Source organism: Ochotona princeps, chromosome 6 (assembly GCF_030435755.1).
Source record: "Ochotona princeps isolate mOchPri1 chromosome 6, mOchPri1.hap1, whole genome shotgun sequence".
Taxonomy (NCBI): Eukaryota; Metazoa; Chordata; class Mammalia; order Lagomorpha; family Ochotonidae; genus Ochotona; species Ochotona princeps.
The window spans coordinates 3,611,090-3,630,231 of NC_080837.1; the positions used below are offsets into that span (position 1 = coordinate 3,611,090).

At 52.6% G+C, this 19,142-nt stretch overlaps 1 protein-coding gene across 3 annotated transcripts; it reads right to left on the minus strand.

Moving 5' to 3' along the window:
• Positions 1 to 1,036: 1,036 nt before the first annotated feature.
• UBL7 (ubiquitin like 7) lies at positions 1,037 to 14,619 on the minus strand. 3 transcript variants are annotated; one of them, XM_004594631.3, is made up of 11 exons: positions 14,502 to 14,619; positions 12,724 to 12,936; positions 10,226 to 10,345; positions 5,647 to 5,729; positions 4,635 to 4,719; positions 4,115 to 4,172; positions 3,479 to 3,612; positions 3,163 to 3,212; positions 2,815 to 2,982; positions 2,501 to 2,626; positions 1,037 to 1,270 (listed from the first exon to the last, which is right to left on the minus strand). In XM_004594631.3, exons 2-11 carry the CDS (start codon positions 12,905 to 12,907, stop codon positions 1,133 to 1,135), a joined length of 1,146 nt encoding a protein of 381 aa, XP_004594688.1. In that variant the 5' UTR covers positions 12,908 to 12,936; positions 14,502 to 14,619; the 3' UTR covers positions 1,037 to 1,132. The 3 variants fall into 3 exon arrangements, with proteins under 3 accessions (XP_004594688.1, XP_058521457.1, XP_058521456.1); XM_058665474.1 differs by lacking the exon at positions 14,502 to 14,619 and adding an exon at positions 14,284 to 14,441; XM_058665473.1 differs by lacking the exon at positions 12,724 to 12,936 and having other exon boundaries at positions 14,502 to 14,557.
• Positions 14,620 to 19,142: the final 4,523 nt, after the last annotated feature.

Consider the following 19,142-nt stretch of genomic DNA (forward strand, 5'->3'; position numbering starts at 1 on the left):
TGCCTGGTTCGAGTCCCAGCTCCTCCTCTGCTTCTGGTCCAGCTTCTCGCTGACGTGCCATTCGGGGAGGCAGCAGCTGATGGCTCTGGCTGCTACACATGGGCCACCCACGTGGGAGGTCCAGAATGCATTTTGGGCTCCTGGCTTTGGCCTGGTCCAGTCCCAGGTGCTGCAGGCATTTGGGGAGTGAACCAGTGGATGGAAGATCAGTGCCTGTCTCTTTCCAATACAATCAAAAATAAACAAACGAAAACAATCCAGCACTGACAAACCGGAGGTGACCCAGAGATAAGAACTTAATATGCTAGGGTCCCCACTAGGACAGGTCAAAGAGGCAAGTGGAAGCCCATCCCCCATGAGCAGTACCCACAGAAGGGAAAGGAGGAACAGGCAGTCCATGTGAGGGGTGACCCTTCCCTCCCAGGGTGACAAGCAGCAGCCCAGTGGCCAGGATGGGACAAGGCGCACAGAGTGTTGGCCAAGAACCATGACAAATCTTGGAGCTCACTGCCCTATAGGCTCCCTGTGCTACAGGGGACACCGTGGGGAGCACCAGGGTGAACAGGGAACACAGCTACATTCAGGGGAACAGAGTGCAGGCAGATGGAGCGGCAGTTGCGGGTGGTGCACAGCCTTCAGTGTTAAACCCCAGCCCTGTTTCGGGTGGTAGTGCTGTGGCATACTGTCATTGAACTGCTCTTACTTTTCGCCTTTATTCCTGGAGCAGCTCTGGGGCCAGGATTCTGGCATCGTTATCACCTGGCATCAGGGATGCTTGGTGAGTCAAGGCACAGGGGAGGCACAGGAAGTCTTTCAGAAGCCTTTGGGACAGGAGTGGTGCGGAGGGCAGGCTAGGCCCCATCTGCCCCCAGGAATACTCAGATGAATGAGCCTCTGCAACCAGGACCAGTGCTGCTCCCTGGTGCCACGGGAGCAAGACACATACATACATACACACACAAATACACACGGCTTCCTCGTGCTACCACCTCCACACGTTCCAACCAGCCACAAAGGCCAAACACTGGACAAGGCAGAAGAGTCGACCACTATCAGCTATATTGGGGAGAGGAGGGGAGAAGGGTGGGCGGCCGTCTCTGCAACCTGCTAAGGGCTCAGAGGGGCAGGGTGTTCACGGGGCTCCTCCAGCAAAGATGAGCTCCAGGGCTGCCTGGATGTCACCCCCGGTGGCCTGCAGGGCTCGCAGGCTCAGCTCATCATCCTGGATGCCCATGTCGCGCAGCTGCTGCAGCTGGGTTTGCCATTGGCTCTGTGGAAAGACAGGAGCATTTGGGGCTGTCACCAGAACCCTGAGGAAGGCACACTCATGGAGACAAAGGAAAGTGGGGGGCCTACGGTGGACGCCAAGCTTCACAGTGCACAGGATTGCCAGGAGACAGGCTGGGGGTGGGGCCGGGGGTTGGGGGCAACAAATCAGAGTTTTACCAGGAACACAAGCAAACACAAAATCACTCCCCTCTTTCCGTCTTGACTGCATGAGTTTTGAGTTTCTGGGCCCTGAGAGGTGCTCTCTCTTGGGAGGACTGAACCACATGCACTCTCACTTCCTTCCAGTGCTTTCAGAGTCTACATTTGGTTTATCAACTGACAGAGGCATATACAACTTAGGGAAAAAGGCACACATGGGTAGGCGAAGGCTTGGGTTAGAAATGCAGATTTGGAGCGGAGCAGCAAGCCAGAGAAAGAATGAGCCAGAGGGAGACCACACACACACATCAGCACATCAGCTTGGCGTCACTGGCCAGGCGGGTGGGACCGGGAGCTCCAGAACCAGGCGAGCAAGCCCACGGCCCCTGGCATGGTGCACCCATCCTACTGTGCTCCCCCACAGGTCATGAGGTCACCCCTGGCAGTGATGACCACAGGGACACAGCCCTGAGCCATGGACAAAGTCCAGTGTTGGGGGGTTGCCCAGTGTGAGAGTAGAGCAGCTGGACCCCAAGGTATCAGCGCACTGATGCATCCAGGCCCCCCTCCCTCATACTCTCTGGCTCCTGGTCAGAGCACCCTGGGGCAGAATTTGAGGTCCCATCCTATTTCCCGGGTTCCACTGCCAGGTCTTCCCCACCAGGAAGCCTGCAGCCCCACATACCTGCTTCAGCGTGGCTCACCTCTCACAGACAGGGGTTTCCACACTGTTTCTTTAGCACACCATCCCCTCCCCTGGCCATCGCCCTGGCCCAGGGCTTCATAACGGCAGCAAGGCTTCATGCCTTACACCTCCCAGATCCCTCCCTGTGCCGCCAGGGAAGAGGGCTGCTGGCCTTGGCTGCTGCTCTTGGACCCGGGCCCAGGCCACACCTGCTTGCTGACTGGATGAATGGCTGCCTGCCTAACACGACTATGATCTCCTGTGGTAGGCAGGCAGTCTGTGGGTGCTGGGGGCAGGAGCCAAGAAGTCACAGGGATGGTGGCCCCACAGTTGCAGCCCATGTGAGAGGAAGCACATGCCAACCAGGAAGCGGGCAGACACACTGACCTGTGGGCTTGGCTGCCCCGAGGCCTGCAGGGCGTGCTGCAGGGCCTGACTGAAGAGGTCGCTGGTGATGGGCGTTCCAGACTGTGCACCGCTGGAGGATAGTGGGGAGGTCCCGGAGGAATGGCCCTGTAGGTGGAGCAGGAGTCAGCACCAACCCTCAGAAGAGCAGAAACGGGTCACCCGCTGGTCCATCACCCCACACCCCACATACAGCGAGCGTGACCTGAGCCTCACAAAGGAATCCCCCAGGGCCAGGAGAGACCAATCCATTCCTGCTCTGGGGCCCACTCACGACAGCCTAGGCGGCTCCATACCTGGGTGCCGGGAGTTGGCGTGTGAGAGCTGCTCTCAGGGGTGCTAGCCAAGGCCAGGGCGGTGGCCAGCTCACTCTGGGTGATGGGCCGGGGGCCAGCAGCCCCGCTGTAGCCCAGGGAAGCTGGGCGGGAACTGGAGGTGCTACTGGAAGGCGTGGGCCGGGCACTCTGGAGATGGGAGAGATCCAGAATTGGGGAGGTGGCACCAGAAACACCCAACAGACAACAGGAGATGCCCCAGGCTCTTGGACTCCAGAAAGGAGCTTTTAGGGCCCTGCCTGGGAGCCCAGAGTGGGCTTGTTCCCTGGCCCTCCCCCGCCCCAGAGGGCAGGCGGCCAGGCCACTCACGGGCTGGAAGTCATCCTCGTCATCTGAGAGCCCGTCAAACAGGAAGCCACCTGGAGGAGGGAGTACAGACTTCAGGAGGAAGAACAGCCAGGCTCAGGCGTGGCTCCAGGCAGCGCGAGCCACTCTCCAAATTCCTCATGTCATCGTTCCCCTCGGAAAATTACAGGACAGATGCACTTCCTGACTCAAACCAAGCTCCTGAGGAACGCCCTCTGCCAAGGCTATACATAGCTGAGGGGGGTAGGGAGAGGGGAAAGAGCCAATCGCTGCCCCCCCCAACCCCACACATCCTCGGATGGGTGGGGAGGACATTCACCTGGCATATCCCGGTACGAGCTGGAGGGCAGGCTCCGTGAAGAGGAGTCAGCCCCCGGCATTGGAGTGCTGCCTGCCACTGAGTGTAGTACCAGGACGATGGCATTGACTAGGGCCGGGTGTGCAGGCACCAACCTAGGACAAAGGCAGGGAAACCCCAAGTGGCTCAGCAACTCTGCCCAGATGCTCCTCCTACCAGCGGGGCTGCCTGTTCCTGACCTTCAGCATCTCCCACTAGGAACCACAGTTCTCCTGCGCATGTGTGGTGGCTGTGGCAGCAAGGCCTCAGGTTCAGGGAGGGAGGGAGGGAAGCCTTGGGGGAGCAGGGGCTGGTCTCAGCACCCGCCACAGACACAACAATTTCACAGATGCTCATGTCCCCTAATGCCAAATGGCCCAGGGCTGGCGAAGCACCCAAGCGCAAGCACCAGATCACTCCTAACACCCAACACGACATGAACGCTCCAGGCGCAGTTGTCACACTGCCTTATTCACAATGACAAGCAAAGTCTGCACTCTTCCATGCAGATGCTGGTTAAGTCCTCAGACCCAGGCCCTGCAGACAGCGGGGCCCGACTGCAGGATGATGGTCTGACTCCTGGAGTGGGGCGGGGAAGGCTGTGATGGCCCCACTTACGTGTCCAGCATGTTGGGGTCGGCGAAGACAGAGAAGAGGTCTTTGTCCTGGAGTACCCCTACAAGAGACCAGGGCTGAGCCCAGAGAAGTAACTCTGGCCAGATCTGAGGGAGGACAGGTTGCTGGTCTCCAAGCACCCAGTGCCACAGGGATCCAGGGCTGCAGGACAGCCTATGAGGGAGGCCAGGTAGACAGACCCCCACTGACCCCCACTGAGGGCCCATACACTCTAGCTGCTTTCTTGGTGTCCCAGGAGTGTTCCTTGATCCATTAAGGTGTGCATGAAGCTATCCCTGCTTGCTGTGATGTGGGCTAAGAGCCCTGGGATGCCTCCTCCCACTCGCCTTGCCATGTGGGCTGGCAGTGGCCACACCCTGGGACAGAGCACTCTCAGCAGGCACAAGGAGACACCCTGGTGCCGCCCTGTCTCAAACACGGCCACGGAATAAGCAGGAAGACAGCCTCTACCTGCCTTCTCTCCCACACCCCCCCGTGTTCTCCGGTTCAGGCCCACACTTACCCAGAGCCACAGGGTCACTGCTAAGGCCTGGGGTAGCCACAATGATTTGGTCCAGGGACTCCTTGTTGCTGAGCATCTTAAAGACCTGCAGGAGACAGCAGGGGCACTGAGCACTCCTACCAGCCCAGGGCCCTCACCAGACACCTGCTCTGCCGGAAGACAGCTTCCCTCTAGGCGCACATGTGTCCAATGTTTTTGGGGGGTTGTGGAGCAAGGCCTGGGGTTCTCCTTGGACAAGAAAACAAACAATAAAAATGAAACCTAATAACCTTAATCTCTGCAGTTCTGCCCCATGTGCGGTTCTAACACCTTCAGAACGCAAGCTCTCACTGCCAGCCCAGCAGCCAAGCTTTTTCTACATCCCGACACAGCTTCAAGTCCACATTAACCCCGACTGTAAAGCTAGCAGCTGTGACTCCTCTGGTCTATCAGCTGTGTCAGAGCAAGGCAGCAGCCTGTCTTCCCAGAAAGAAATCCCAGGTATGGGTGGGTCAGCCAGAGGCGGTACATGGATCTCACAGCCGTCACCATGCTTGCTCTGCGGCAGAGGGTCTATCATTGCTAAAAGAAAGCATGGCCTGCCATGCTGGCATTCCACACAGGTGCCAGCTAGGAGTCCTGGCTGCTCTACTTCCCATCTAGCTCCCTGCTTGTGGCCTGGGAAAGTAGCGGAGGATGGCTCCAGGCACCTCCAAGGGAGACCTGGAAGAAGCTCCTGGCTCCTGGCTTCAGATCAGCTTAGCTCCAGCCACTGAGGCCATTCAAGGAGTGAACCAGCGTATTGAAGATGTCTCTTTTCTTCACTGTCTATAACTGCCTCTTAAATAAATAAATCTTTAATTAAAAAAAAAATAAGGAGTCCACACACTGTGGCTGAGATCAGCTCTCTGGGTTCTGCTGAGGGCAAAGCCTCCCCAGGAATTTCCAGTTTCTGTGGCAACAGACTCCCGGCACCCACATTCCACAGCTCAGTTGGGCCCCTGTGGCTCCGATCGGGCACCCTAGTGCTCACCGCCTCCCTGTAGGACGAGCTGCTGTGTAGTGCCGTGTGCAGCACCCGGAACTCCCTCATGGCAGCTGCTCTGTCCACAGGCTCTGCAGGGACAAGATGACATGAGTGACCTTACAACCCCAGCCAGCTATGGACATAGGTGACACTGTGTTAGCCTCAACATGCCCAGGCACATGCGGCCTGGTTAGTGAGCTCTCTCCCCTTTCCCAGGAAGAAGCGTCCCGTCACAAAAAACCTTTCTGGGCCACAGGGGTGAAGGTAAGACTCTATGGGGCTCAGCATGGTAGCTTAGTGGCTAAAGTCTTCATCTTGCATGTGTTGGGATCTCTTATGGGCAAGCTGCTCCAATTCCCATTCAGCTCCTTGCTTGTGGCCTAAGAGAGCAGTGGAGGAGAGTTTGACGCCTTGGGACCTTGCAACTGCATGGGAGACTTGGAACCAGCGGACGGAAGATCTTTCTGTCTCTCCTTCTCTCTGTATATCTGCCTTTCCTATATATATAAAAAGATGATACTCTGTGTTGAGTACCTTCAAACAGATAAACACACCAGAGTTCCAGGACCTGGTGGTGGCAGAGGGAGGACTTTTAGGATCAATACCCATGACAAGAGACTTGTGTGTGCAAAGGGAGAAGTCATAACTGACACGACAGACTCTTGTAGGCACATGCTGTCAGGGTTGTAATGATCTGAGTGCCCGTGTCAGAGTATGGCAAGAAATACACCACCAAGGGCCCAGCGGCGTGGCCTAGCGGCTAAGGTCCTCGCCTTGAAAGCCCCAGGATCCCATATGGGTGCCGGTTCTAGTCCCGGCAGCTCCACTTCCCATCCAGCTCCCTGCTTGTGGCCTGGGAAAGCGGTTGAGGACAACCCAATGCATTGGGACACTGCACCCACGTGGGAGACCCGGAAGAGGTTCCAGGCTCCCGGCTTCGGATCGCATAGCATCGGCCCATTGTGGCTCACTTGGGGAGTGAATCATCGGATGGAAGATCTTCCTCTCTGTCTCTCCTCCTCTGTGTATTGGCTGTGATAAAATGAATAAATCTTTAAAAAAAAAAAAAAAGAAATACACCACCAAAATGCTGTATATGTTCTCCAGCCCAGCTGTCCCATGCACCTGCTCCCAGCCGGAGGGGGCAGGAACACAGTGCTGAAGTTGGGTGTCAGAACTAGGCCACTGTGTTCTCTCTGATGTTTCCTTGCAAGTTTCTCTAAGATGGTTATGAATCTACACACACGAAAACACGCTGTACTTCCAGGGCTCTTGACCAACTTTCAGCACATACCTCAAAGCACACACGTCACCATGTCCCAACTCCTTTTCAATCTCTGGACACTGCACACACACAAGGGCATTTCCCAGAAAGTTGGTAGAAAATGGAATTGAAAGATACGCTTTCAGGACTGGCACTGTGGCATAATGGGTGAAGTCCTGCCAGCGTCCCACCTGGGCGCTGGTTTGAGTTGTAGCTACTCTGCTTCTAATCCAGCTCCCTGCTAATATAAGATGATCCAAGCGGCCAGGCCCCTCACCCACATGGGAGACCCGGATGAAGCTCCTGGCTTCAATTTGGCACAGGCCTGACCAGCCTGACCAGCATGGCCTTTCAGGGAGCGAACCTTTTCTCTGTCTCTTCCCAGCCCCTTTCTCTATAACTCTGCCTTTTGAATAAATAGATCTTAAAAAAAAAAAAAAAGGTTTACTGGGCTAAATCCTTGCCTTGCATCTGCCGGGATCCCACATGGGCACCAGTTCATGTCCAGGCTGTTTCACTGTGCTGGAACCAGTCCATGCCCAGGCCGTTTCAGTTTCCAGCTCCCTGCCTATGGCCCGGGAGGACAGCCCAAAGCCTTGGGACCCTGCACCTGCATGGGAGACCTGAAAGAAGCTCCTGTCTCCTGGCTTCAGATCAGCTCATCTCTGGCTATTGTGGCTACTTAGGGAGTAAGCCAGTGGACAGAGAATCTTTCTGTCTCTCCTTCTCTCTGTATATCTGTCTTTCCAATAAAATAAACAAACAAATAGATAAATCTTTTTAAAAAAACACTATTAGAAAAAAAGATACATTGCAACAGAAAACTTCTGCCACCTGTCTTGATAAGATTCGGTAACTCTCACAGTTTGTTTTTTTTTTTTAAGATTTTTATTATTATTGGAAAGCCGGATATACAGAGAGGAGGAGAGACAGAGAGGAAGATCCTCCATCCGATGATTCACTCCCCAAGTGAGCCGGAACGGGCCAGTACTGCGCCGATCCAATGCCAGGAGCCAGGAACCTCCTCCGGGTCTCCCACGCCGGTGCAGGGTCCCAAAGCCTTGGGCTGTCCTCGACTGCCTTCCCAGGCCACAAGCAGGGAGCCGGATGGGAAGTGGAGCTGCCGGGATTAGAACCAGTGCCCATACGGGATCCCGGTGCGTTCAAGGCAAGGACTTTAGCCGCCAGGCCATGCCGCCGGGCCCACTCTCACAGTTCTATTGGGTTCTTTTACTATTCAGAACCCAATCCGTTTCACAGGAGAGGAGATGGGCGGTGAGCAGGGAGGAGGAGGACGCTCACCCAGGGCCAGGCTTTCCAAGCCACTCCCTGTCAACATACAGACCATGTACCACCTGGCTCCAGGGTAATTCTCCTGGGACCCAATTTGGCAGCCAGGTCCTGGGCACAGTCTTCATCTGTGAACATCTGATGCAAACTCAAGCCCGTACTGACCATGAACTCCATGCCTGGCTCTGGGAAAGGCGCGGGAATGTACACGTGACTAGGGAGCTCTTGGCAGTAGGAGAAATGAAAACTGGATACAGCAGACGAGCACAGGCTCACACACACCGGCTTGGATTTCAACAGCCATGCGGGTTCCTGCTGGGCAGCAGGACGACTGAGATGGACAGCCATTACTGACAGGGATGGGAACCTGGCTGCCTCCCGGGAGCTTTCCAGAAGGTATCTGAGGTTAAGGGAACAGATGTTTCCAGGGTGCACGGGATAAAAGACTCCAAACTTCAATAAGGGCAGGGACACATAAGCAGAAGGCGGAACTGCTCAAGGAGCAGCAGGTGACTGCCTGTGGCTGGAGCTCGGTGTGCACATCTCTGTGCGAGGAGCAAGGCTGAGGTGAGACTCCCCCCGCCCAAAGGGCTCTACCCCGGCCCGCAGAGGATGGCCGGAGCTGACAGGCTTGCCTGTGACAGGCTCCCATCCAGGGGGAGAGCCTGAGATGAGCGTCCTGTCGCAGAGGGTGGAAAAAGCTCACAGACAAGGTCCAAGCTGCACCATGAAACAATTCCTTCAAGGAGCTGAAGGTTTCTTTGCATTTCCTCCACAAAGTCCAGGAGGAGCTGAGAGGAGGCCTGAGAGAAGGGGGTGGTCTCTGTGGCAGCTCTGGATCGAGGGGGAAGGTCCCTACCGCAGCTCTTACACTTGTTTTCTAAGTAGGTGACCTTGAACAAACACCCTCGAAGGTTCTCCTCTTCCCCTACTGAAGGCCGAGGCTGCCACCGCCTCCGCAGGGCCGCTGGGATGATGAAGTATGGTATCAAAGGGATTGGCTGGCTCACGGGAGCCCTCCAGTGTTTCTCTCCTTCTGTCCTTGTTTGTCAGCCAAAGAGCAAGGGACGTGCCCGTGCCCAAGCAAGCTGGGCTTCCTGCCCTGGGCCGGGATACTGGGGGAAGGCTTCAGCTGGGAGGTGGTAGGTTATGGGGACACTGTACTCTGAGGGAGGGTTGCAGGAGAAAGGGCATGATTTCACAACTGTCTTAAGAATCCTTTTCTAAAAGGATTCTAGAGTAAGATGATAGCCCTGCATCATAGAAAAAGCAGAGTGCCAAGAGAAAGACCCAATTGTGGTCTGGGCGAGCTGTAGCTTTTTTGTCTCCGTTCTGGATCCTGTTTCTGGCCTGAGCTGTGATGGTTTCAGGTGTCCCTACCTGAGGCTGGGGCTGTCCCTACAGCGGCTCCTGTACTCAGGCCCTGCAGAGGCCTGGCTGCAAGGGCTGTCTTTCTCTCTTTCACTCACTGCCAAGGCACATTCATAAGTGGAAATTCAAGTTCAGGCTGACAGGTGATCACAGCATTCACCGATATCATAAAAATCAGTCAATGGCTTTCACACAGCTCAGCTGTATCCTGGGGTGGGGGTTGGACCTTGAAAGCCACACATATGTGAGATCTGAACTGTGAATTCCAAGCAGCACAGTGCCCCTGCGAGAGGACCGGGAGCTTTGGGGGCTTTGTAAAGAGCCATAGCAACACCTGCTAATGATGCCTGAGGTGGCAGAGGCTGGATGTGCTGGAGAGTTTGCCAACAAGAGGAAAGACCAGAGCATGGAGGGGGCCCACAACAACAGCACTAAGGAAAAGGTACAGAGCTCCTGGACACACCCCGAGCCACATCCCCGCCTCCTGAGATGGCAGCGGGCAGAGCTTGCAAAGCAGAGACTTCTCCTGGCTTGAGTGCCAACAGGGTCCAATCCAGTTAATAAGAAAGACAGCCCTGGCCACTGCTTGGGGAACACATGGACCCTTCCTCACACAAGCCCTGGCTGCCTGCCTGATGGGCAATCCCCTCACCCACTCACCCGGCTTCTGATCGGGCTCAGGCCATGACTTGCGTAGGACGTGGACAGTGGACCCAGGCTGGATGCCGTAGAAGTCTAGGGTCTGGTCATCTTTCAGCTTCCGGCCGCAGTAGATCAAGTCTGAGAAAAAAACAAAAACAAAAACAAAACCAAAAAAACAGCCCTTTTACATTCTTCTCTTTAGAACCATTTCAACATGGTTTCCTGGCCTCCGAGAAGTCGATTTTGGGTGCATATACAGCTGAGGAGTGATATATGCTTTAAAAGATAACTTTATTTAATACATTAAAAAAGACTGATTTACTTATTTGAAAGGCAGAGTTTCAGAGAGAGGGAGACAAAGTAAGTGATTTTCCAGCCTCTTGTTCACTCCCCAAATGGCCCCCGCAGCCTCAGCTAAGCTGGCCTGAAGCCAGGAGCCAAGAGCTTCTTTCCAGTCTCCCACATGGGTTTAGCCTCTCAAGCAATTACGCCCTCCTCCACTGCTCTCCCAGGTACATTAGCAGAGCGCTGGATCGGAAGTGGAGCAGCTAGGATTCTAACTGGCACCCACGTGAGATGCTGCCACTGCAGGTAGCACTTCCATGTATTATACCACAGCACCTGCCCCCAATAGATTTTTTTTTTTAAATTTCTTTGAAAGGAAGAGCAATGAAGAAAAAGACAGGAGTCTTCCATCAGCGGCCAGGCTGCAGTCAGGAGCCCAGCCGTCCATCTGGGTCTCCCACACGGGTGGCAAGGGAACAAAGCACTGGAGCCTTCATCTGCTGCACTCCTGTGTGCATTAGCAGAGCCAATCAGCTCAAAGCAGGCAACAAACCAACGTGCCAATGTGGGATGCTGGCATCTTGAGTGGTGCGGTCTAACCTGCTCTATCACAACAATGGCCCAATAAAAAGGTTTGAACAACAACTGTTAATGAGGAAAAACTAAAAAAAAAAAAATCGAATGACACAGAAACTACCCACAGAACACTGTTGTATTTCAAGGCATGGAAAAATGCAACCAAAGAAATGATTCAAAACAGGCATGCCTTTTCTACCACCTGCCTCCCTGGGCCATTATAAATTACATTGTAACATGAGGATGTTTACACTCTTCTCCCACTTGGACTGCCCTCATCATCATCACTTTCTCTTTTACAGCCTTCTTGCAATCAACAACAAGCAACAATCCTCTTAAACTACTCCAATGCTAGGAGCTGAGATCCTTTCCCCAAGCGACTGCTCATTCTTCCCAATCCACCCTAACGGCTTGCTGATCCAGGGAGAATTCCATGAGGTCAGAGGCAAAGAACTTCCCGCTGAGGCAGTGCAGTACAAACATGCCTGAAACGGCAACTACGTGTTTTACTGTGAGATTTATGTTTTTGTTGATCCGGCACCCACTTCCCCAAAGTTATTAACTTTTTCTAAGATCCATTTTTTATAAGAAAAGCAGATATAGGGACAGAAAGATCTTCTGTCTGCTGGTTCACTCTCCGAGTGGCAGCAACAGCTACAGCTGAGCTGATCCGAAGCCAGGAGTCTCCTCTGGGACTCCCATGTGGGTGCAGGGTCCCAAGGTTCTGGGCCATCCTCCACCACTTTCTGAGGCTATGAGCAGGGAGCTAGACGGGGAGTGGAGTAGCTGGTGCTGGGGTCCGTGCAGTCGGTGTGGAAGACACGAAGGTGTTAAGAGTATTGTTCCGTTGCAGGCAGGGCTGCAAGGAATTTCCCGCTGCATGGCAGGGTCCATGGACGTCTGTACAACCATCTGAGTGCAGCTCCACCTCCCTTTGCATGGACACCAGACAACCCTGCTAAGATTTCTGTAATCTGTTTAGCCATTGTCCGCCTCTGTGGAGTTGGTCGTTACTATCAATGTGCGCTTGAAAGCCGATGTTGCTGATACGGTCTTAGCAAAAGAGTCTTTTAACTATTCATGCTGTCTCTGTCTCTGCTGCCCCCATTGACCATCCTTGATCTTTAGCTCCCTCCTTCTGTGATGCATTTCCTCCTTTAATCAATTCAACATTAAGTTGTAGAATGAGGATTGTAGTAGGAATGTGTTACTGATTGATACGCGCCATCTATTGAGAACTTCTATTGAGAGCTTTAAGGTGAAACAAATGGCAGAATCATCCTTGGAAATACCCACTTAACCATGACGTAAAAAGTCTATGCCAGAGTTTGTGACTGCTTCTGTAAAAATAAAGCGGACAGCTTTCTTGCATTGTCCATTATGACCCTGAAGTGGTCCATTTAGTTCCTCTTTACGCCTAATCCATGCACCTTTCGTGAGTCCTGAACTCACCTTTCGTGAGTCCTGGACTCCGGCTAGCAGGGACACAAACTGGTGCCCATATAGGATCCCAGAGAATGAAAGGCAAGGATTTAGCTAGTAGACCATTAGGCCAGGCCCTGGCATTAACATTTTGAGACAAGAAAGCTAAGCTCTTAACTCTGGGAGCATCTTCCCGGAGAAGCAGCCAAACCACATGGTCCACAGAGACTCACCAATCAGCTCGGGGTCTGGAACGGACTCCTGGAGTTTGCCAGCAATGAGCTGCTTCAGAAATGAGATGCTATAGCATCCCAGCGAATATTCACCCAGCTCTGTCTCTGGCAAGCGGAGAACAGACTTGGGGGCGAGGGGTTGGTCAGCCAGCTTCACTGCCAGGTGCCAGTCTGAGAGAGACATCCTCTCTCTTTCGCGCTCTCTCTTTCTCCCTAGGAAACAACAGAAGTCTTATGGGCTGCGGGACAGACCGATCTCCCCACAGAAGGCCCACCCATGGAGGGGTTGAATAAGAGATGGTTCAGCTTCACTGTAGAAGGTCAAGGAGCACAGGATTACGACTGATAGGATATCATTTGTATCAGAACAATTAAATGGATAGCATGTGAATGAGAACCCTTGAAGGGATATACAAAATAAATGAGTTCCAAACAAGGGCATAGAAACTGGGTTCTGTAGATAAGCTCAACACCTCCTCCCTTACCCTAGGTGACCCTCGATCTATAAAAGTCTGATGCCACTAATAAACTTTGGCTAAACCAAGTTGTCTGCTGCAGGACAGGTAACACTTCACCAAGTGCCAGAGAAGCACAGGATGACGGACACCAAGGGGCCAGAACTAGAACGTCACCCATCCTATGAAGGATCAAATGAACCCATTCTAGCCCTCTCCTTTCTGTACACCCACTTATTTTTCCTTCACCAACTCTTGCCTTTCCAAGCATCCACGCTGCCAACCCAACTCATCATTTCAATTTTATTTGTTTACATTGCATTTGCAAGGCACAGAGAAACAAATGTCTCCCCACCATGCATCCAGCAGCGTTGGGACAAGCCAAAGCCAGGAGCCTGGAACTCAGTGGGGTCTCTCACGGAGAATGGCATGATCCAATACTGAAGCCTTCCCCTGCTGCTTCCAGGGTGCAAGGCAAGTGGAAGGGCTGGAATTTGATGCCAGGCACCCATGCGGGATGTGAGTGTCCACACCCTCGCCAAGTTAACACACAGGTTTGATCAAGCACTTTCTTGGCTTAGGACCACTCCAGTGGCTCTAAGCCATTTGGGTGAATAAGCGTGAACTTCATGGCCGCCGAGTACAGCCCCTGGAAGTGCTGCTCCCCATCAGAGCTCTGCCCTGCCCCCCAACCCTAATAGCAACCCCACTCTTCTTCCAGTCCTCCAACTGACATCTCCGCGGATCCATTTGACAAATTTCTCTTCTGTGGCCTCTTAGCATATCCTACTGAGTCCAACTTCAACATCAGCGCTCGCTTGCTCTTTTTCCTGGAGGTAAAAGGGCGCCCCCTCCCAACTCTCCAGCTCTGCCCCTGTGCCTCAGTTCCTGAAGGCCCTCAAAATTTTCGCCTTCATGATCTCCCATGCCTGACATATATGGATGGCCAAAAACACCATAAAGGTGCAAGAATCGTGTAAGACAAGCCAAATTCTTGGCTACAGGTTTCCTTGAGAAGGAAAAGGGCTATGCGGTTTCCCCAAAGAAAGAAGGGCAGAAAGGAACAACAACAACAAAAAGGGACTGTTTGGTCCATCAAGCTCACTCAGTCCGCACAGGTGCTCCCCGGGGCAAGCATCTCCAGCCCTATTAGCAAGCACATCAAGATTCAGAAAGGGGCGGTTACTCGACCCAAGGTCACGGCAGGACCAAGGGGGCAGGGCGCTTCCGGGGGCGACCCCACCCTCCTCGCGGAGCTCGTCCACCGCCGCCACACCCCAGCCGCACCACACCCGCCCTCCACATGCAGCCCGAAGCCCTCACCCGTCCCGCGGAAGGAGCCCGGCCGCTGAGCCGCCGGTGTAAACACTCACTCTGGCCCTCGCGCCGGAAACCGGAAGCTTCGCGCTGCATCATGGGAGTTGTAGTTCCCGCAGCGAACACCACCATGTCCTTGGAAAAAGACCGCGACGGATCAGTCGGCTACGCTTCGCTTCGCTTCCGGTTCCGGGGAGGGCATGGTTTCTAGGACGTAGGAAACGCCCGGGTCGCGGCAGTGGTGACCTCTTCCCAGAGCATGGTCCCAAACCTAACACAGCCTGAGCCTGTGGAGCGGAGACGAAGGCTTCTGGAAAGACGATACAGAACAGGAGTTCTCGCGCGTCCTCTGAGAGGCGTGTGGGGGAGACGCCCGCGGGCTGCCTCCGACCCTCTTCCCTAGGGCCCGTCCCTCGAGGGAAGTCTGTCCCCGCTGCCTTCCCCAAGGGGCCGGCCAGGGTCCTCGGAGAGTCGGTCCCGGAGGCGGCGTTCGCGGGGCGCCCTGGCCGTCGCCCACCGTGGGACTCTGCCAGGATGACTGACCACCCCTCCGCCAGGTTCCTTATGACTGTCCCCCAAGTAGCTCCTTTCCTCCTCCCACCCGCTATTAGCCACACCACGTGTGTCAGGATGGCTTCCTACCGGGCTAGCCTTAGTTGGGACCCTTTCTGTTGAGTTTACTAAAGTTAGTTGCTGCTGAACCCTGGATTTTTTTTTAAGATTTATTTTTATCGGAAAGGCGGATATACAAAGAGGAGGAGAGACAGAGAGGAAGCTCTTCCTTCCGATGGTTTACTCCCCAGGCGACCGCAACAGCTGGAGCTGAGCCAATCCAAAGCCAGGAGCCAGCAACTTCTTACAGGGCTCCCATGCAGGTGCAGGGTCCCAAGGCTCTGGGCTGACCTTGACTGTTTTCCCACGCCACAAGCGGGGAGCTGGATGAGAATCGGGGCTGCAGGGTTTAGAACCGGCGTCCATTTGGGATCCTGGCGCGTGCAAGGGAAGGACTTTAACCACTACGCTATCGTGCCTGGCCCTGAACCCTGAATTTCATTGTTTCTTATGAAGCTGTTGAATATGGGGCTGCCTGTAGAAGCATCCCAGGGATCCTTTTGGATCCCTGGTATTGGTATTGGGACTATATGGTGGTATTGACTATAGGGACACTCATCAAATCTTGTTTATACTGAATTCCTTTTCATCTCCTTGGGGGGGAGTTGACTCTGGCTAGCTTATCCTCCTCTTCAGTGGACCAGGACCTGGCATAGAGTAGGTGACCAGTATAAGTGTTGGGTAGACTGTTCAGGGCAACATTGTCAACTGTTGTTATCTTGCTTTGTTGAGGAGAGGAGCAAAGGAGTAAGCGACTAACCCAAGAACAAACAGGTTCTTCGGGGACCAAGTTGGCACGTAGGTGCTATGCTCCAATGTGAGGGCCCTATAAGAAATCAGAAGCTTTGGCACAAGAGCAGGTGCTGAATAGAAACAAAGCATGGATGACCCATTCTTCAGCCGGTCCACGTTGGGACCACTATGCCTGTGTCAGCTCAAAATGCCCAATCATTCATGAAGCCTTCAAGAGAGGTTCAACCTGCTCAGCATCTCCATTAGGTAATAAGTGGACATTGACATTTTTAAAATAACGTTCTTTTCTGCATATAAATTAACGTAGGGTTTCTGGGTCCGGCAGGACAGCGGTGGAAGTCAGCTGCACCTACCCCCGTTACAAGAGCAGGTAGCCTCAGACATACCCTGAAGGTCACGGAGCTGTGATCCCAGGAGATGTGGAAACTCCCCCGTGCCGGACATGAGGGTGGAACTGAAACCCTGATGCTGAATTTGAGAGTGGACTGAGGCCCTTCCCAGAAAGGTTTGTGGTTTTGGGCATCTTGCTGGGAGTTTTTGGTTTAATGTGGGAGTGTTGGGGCCCCTCACTGGCTGAAACTAACACCTTTGAATGAAGTTGAAACCCATAAAATATTTTCACCCTAAGGGAAAGGGTAGACTGCCCCCCCCAAAAAAAAAGCATCAACCCTCAAGAGAAGGTAAGAAAAATTCTCTCTGCTTGGTTGTGAGGGGAGAGCAGTGTGAGGGGTATTGAGGTGTGAAGGAGTTGTCTTCCGTGAGAACCAGACACGAGAAATCTGTGTACAAGTTTGAGGTCAGACTTTCGAAGATTGCCCAGGAACGTCGAAAATCGGTCCGGAAGCTCCTGGAAAAGTAACAGATTGTCTTTGGAGCAACACTAGGAAAACCCAAGCCATCTGTCAGGAAATAAAGCCAAACTGAACGTGTGTGTATGAGGAAACAAAGAATTAACATGTACTTACGTAAAATTTTATTATGAGAAAGAGTCATAAATCAGGTGACTATATGAGTCAATTACTGTCAATTCTGTTCCGTAAGTGGGTTTTTCTTTAAATTTTTTTTTTTCATTTTACTGAATGGCATAGATCTTCCATCTCCTGGTTTACCCCCTAAATGCCTGCAACAAATGAGGCCAGGCAAGGTTGAATGCAGGAGCCAGGACTCCATCCAGTTCTCCCATGTGCGTCACAGGGACCCAAGCACTGGGCGTTACCTGCTGCTTCCCAGCCTGCTGGAATCCAAAGGGGAGTCCCGGCCCGAACCCAGGCATCCCCACGATGGGCTGCAGATATCCAAGTAGCTTGTTAACCACCCACTCAAGCACCTGCCCCACCATGAACATGGTTTTTCTATCATATTGCTAGTACCACACATTTTGATTCCTGTACCTAAAGATTCATAAAATCTGAAGAATGTGTCGATCTGTGATAGCAAAGTTGCTGAAACTTTGTTATAGGTGTGGCATTTCTCTCACCAACAGGTGACAACCGTTAACTTGTTGTAGGTTTCTGAAATCATTGCAGGGCAGATCTGGGAGCTCAGTGTGTCAATCCGCTGCTTGCGATACTTGCAACCCCTATGAGCGCCGGCTTGAGCTCCAGCTGCTCTACTTCTGATCCACCTCCCTGCTAACGTGTCTGGGGAAGCAACAGATGCTGGCACAAGTATTTAAACCCTTGCCACATGAGAGACCTGGGTGAAGCTCCTGGCCTTGCCTGGTCATTCTCAGATACGGCCTTTTGGGGAGTGAACCAGAGGTTGGAAGATCTCTGTCACTCTGCTTTTCAAATAAATCTTTTTTTAAAGATTTATGTATTTTTATTGGAAAGTCAGATATAGATAGAGAGAGAGAGAGAGAGAGGGAGAGGAGAGTCAGAGAGGAAGATCTTTTGTCCAATGATTCACTCCTCAAGTGACCACAACAACCAGAACTGCGCCAATCTGAACCCAGGAGCCAGAGGCTCTTCTGGGTCTCCCACGCAGGTGCAGGATCCCAAGGCTTTGGGCTGTCCTCGACTGCTTTCCCAGGCCACAAGCAGGGAGCTGGATGGGAAGCAGGCTGCCAGAATTTTAGAACTGACACCCATATGGGATCCTGACACATTCAAAGGGAGGATTTTAGCTGCTAGACCACTGCACCAGGCCCAAATAAATCTTTAAAAGCAAATAAAGTAAAATTAACTGGTTTAAGGAAATATGTCTCAACAAAACTTAGATAGTTCTGAGTATTTTTTCAAATAGACTTATTTATTTGAAAGGCAGAGTTGCAGTAACAGAGAGTGAGAAAACTTGTGGTTCACTTCCCATATGCTCACATGCCAGGCCCAAACCCAGGAGGTTCATTCCGATCCCCTACGTGGGTGCAGGAGCACATGGATTTGTACCATCTTCTGTTGCTTTCCCAGGCACGTTAGAGGGAGCTGATTTGGAAATGGAGCAGCCAGAACTGAAATGGGCATCTGTATTTATGCCAGCATTAGATAATGGTTTAAGCCACTACACTGCGACACCAGTCCCTAATTTTGCATGTTTGTTTAATCTGCCTATTTCATGTAGCTTAAATGTTTCCTCATAGGTTCACATTGTCTTTTTGCTTGAAACAATTTCAAGTTGACAGCAAATTTGCTAAAGTAGTGTGAAATACCTCCCTCCTATCCTTCATTGAAACCCCCAATTATTCACCATATGATTCATTTTCTGTCACTCTAGATATGCTCTATTCCTCGTTGCCATTTGAGAGTCAGTTGCAGACACTATGTCCCATTAACCTGAAATATTTGTCAGGTATTTCCTGAAAAAAGACTATTTTCTGCCTCAGAGACATATCATGACCCAGGTGAATCCAGAATGCAATAATGAGCCTGGCACAATAGTCTAGCGGCTAAGGTCCTTGCCATGTATGTGCCAGGATCCCATATGGGCACCGGTTCTAACCCTGGCAGCCTGCTTCCCATCCAGCTCCCTGCTTGTGGCCTGGGAAAGCAGTCGAGGATGGCTCAAAGCCTTGGGACCCTGCACCCATATGGGAGAGCCAGAAGAGGCTCCTGGCTTTAGGTTGGCTCAGCTCCAGCCGTTGCTGTCACTTGAGGAGTGAATCATTGGACAAAAGATCTTCCTCTCTGTCTCTGCTCTTTGTGTATCTGGCTTTCTAATTAAAAAAAAAACCTTTGGAAAAAAATGCAGTACTGTATACCCAGCAAACTCAACTCTTCTCTTGAATTGCACTAAGCAATTTCAAGTGGACATTGATCACCTGCTTGCTGGTTTCATAAATTATGT

Bases quoted from the DNA above. Each gene is read 5' to 3' on its own strand.
- UBL7 (XM_004594631.3), bottom strand. From the start codon at position 12,907: ATGTCTCTCTCAGACTGGCACCTGGCAGTGAAGCTGGCTGACCAACCC. The intron at 4,173-4,634 runs GTAAGTGTGGGC...GGTCTCTTGTAG, and splicing joins CAGTGACCCTGTGGCTCTGG to GGGTACTCCAGGACAAAGAC. The intron at 3,613-4,114 runs GTAAGTGGGGCC...CCTTTGTCCTAG, and splicing joins GACCCCAACATGCTGGACAC to GTTGGTGCCTGCACACCCGG.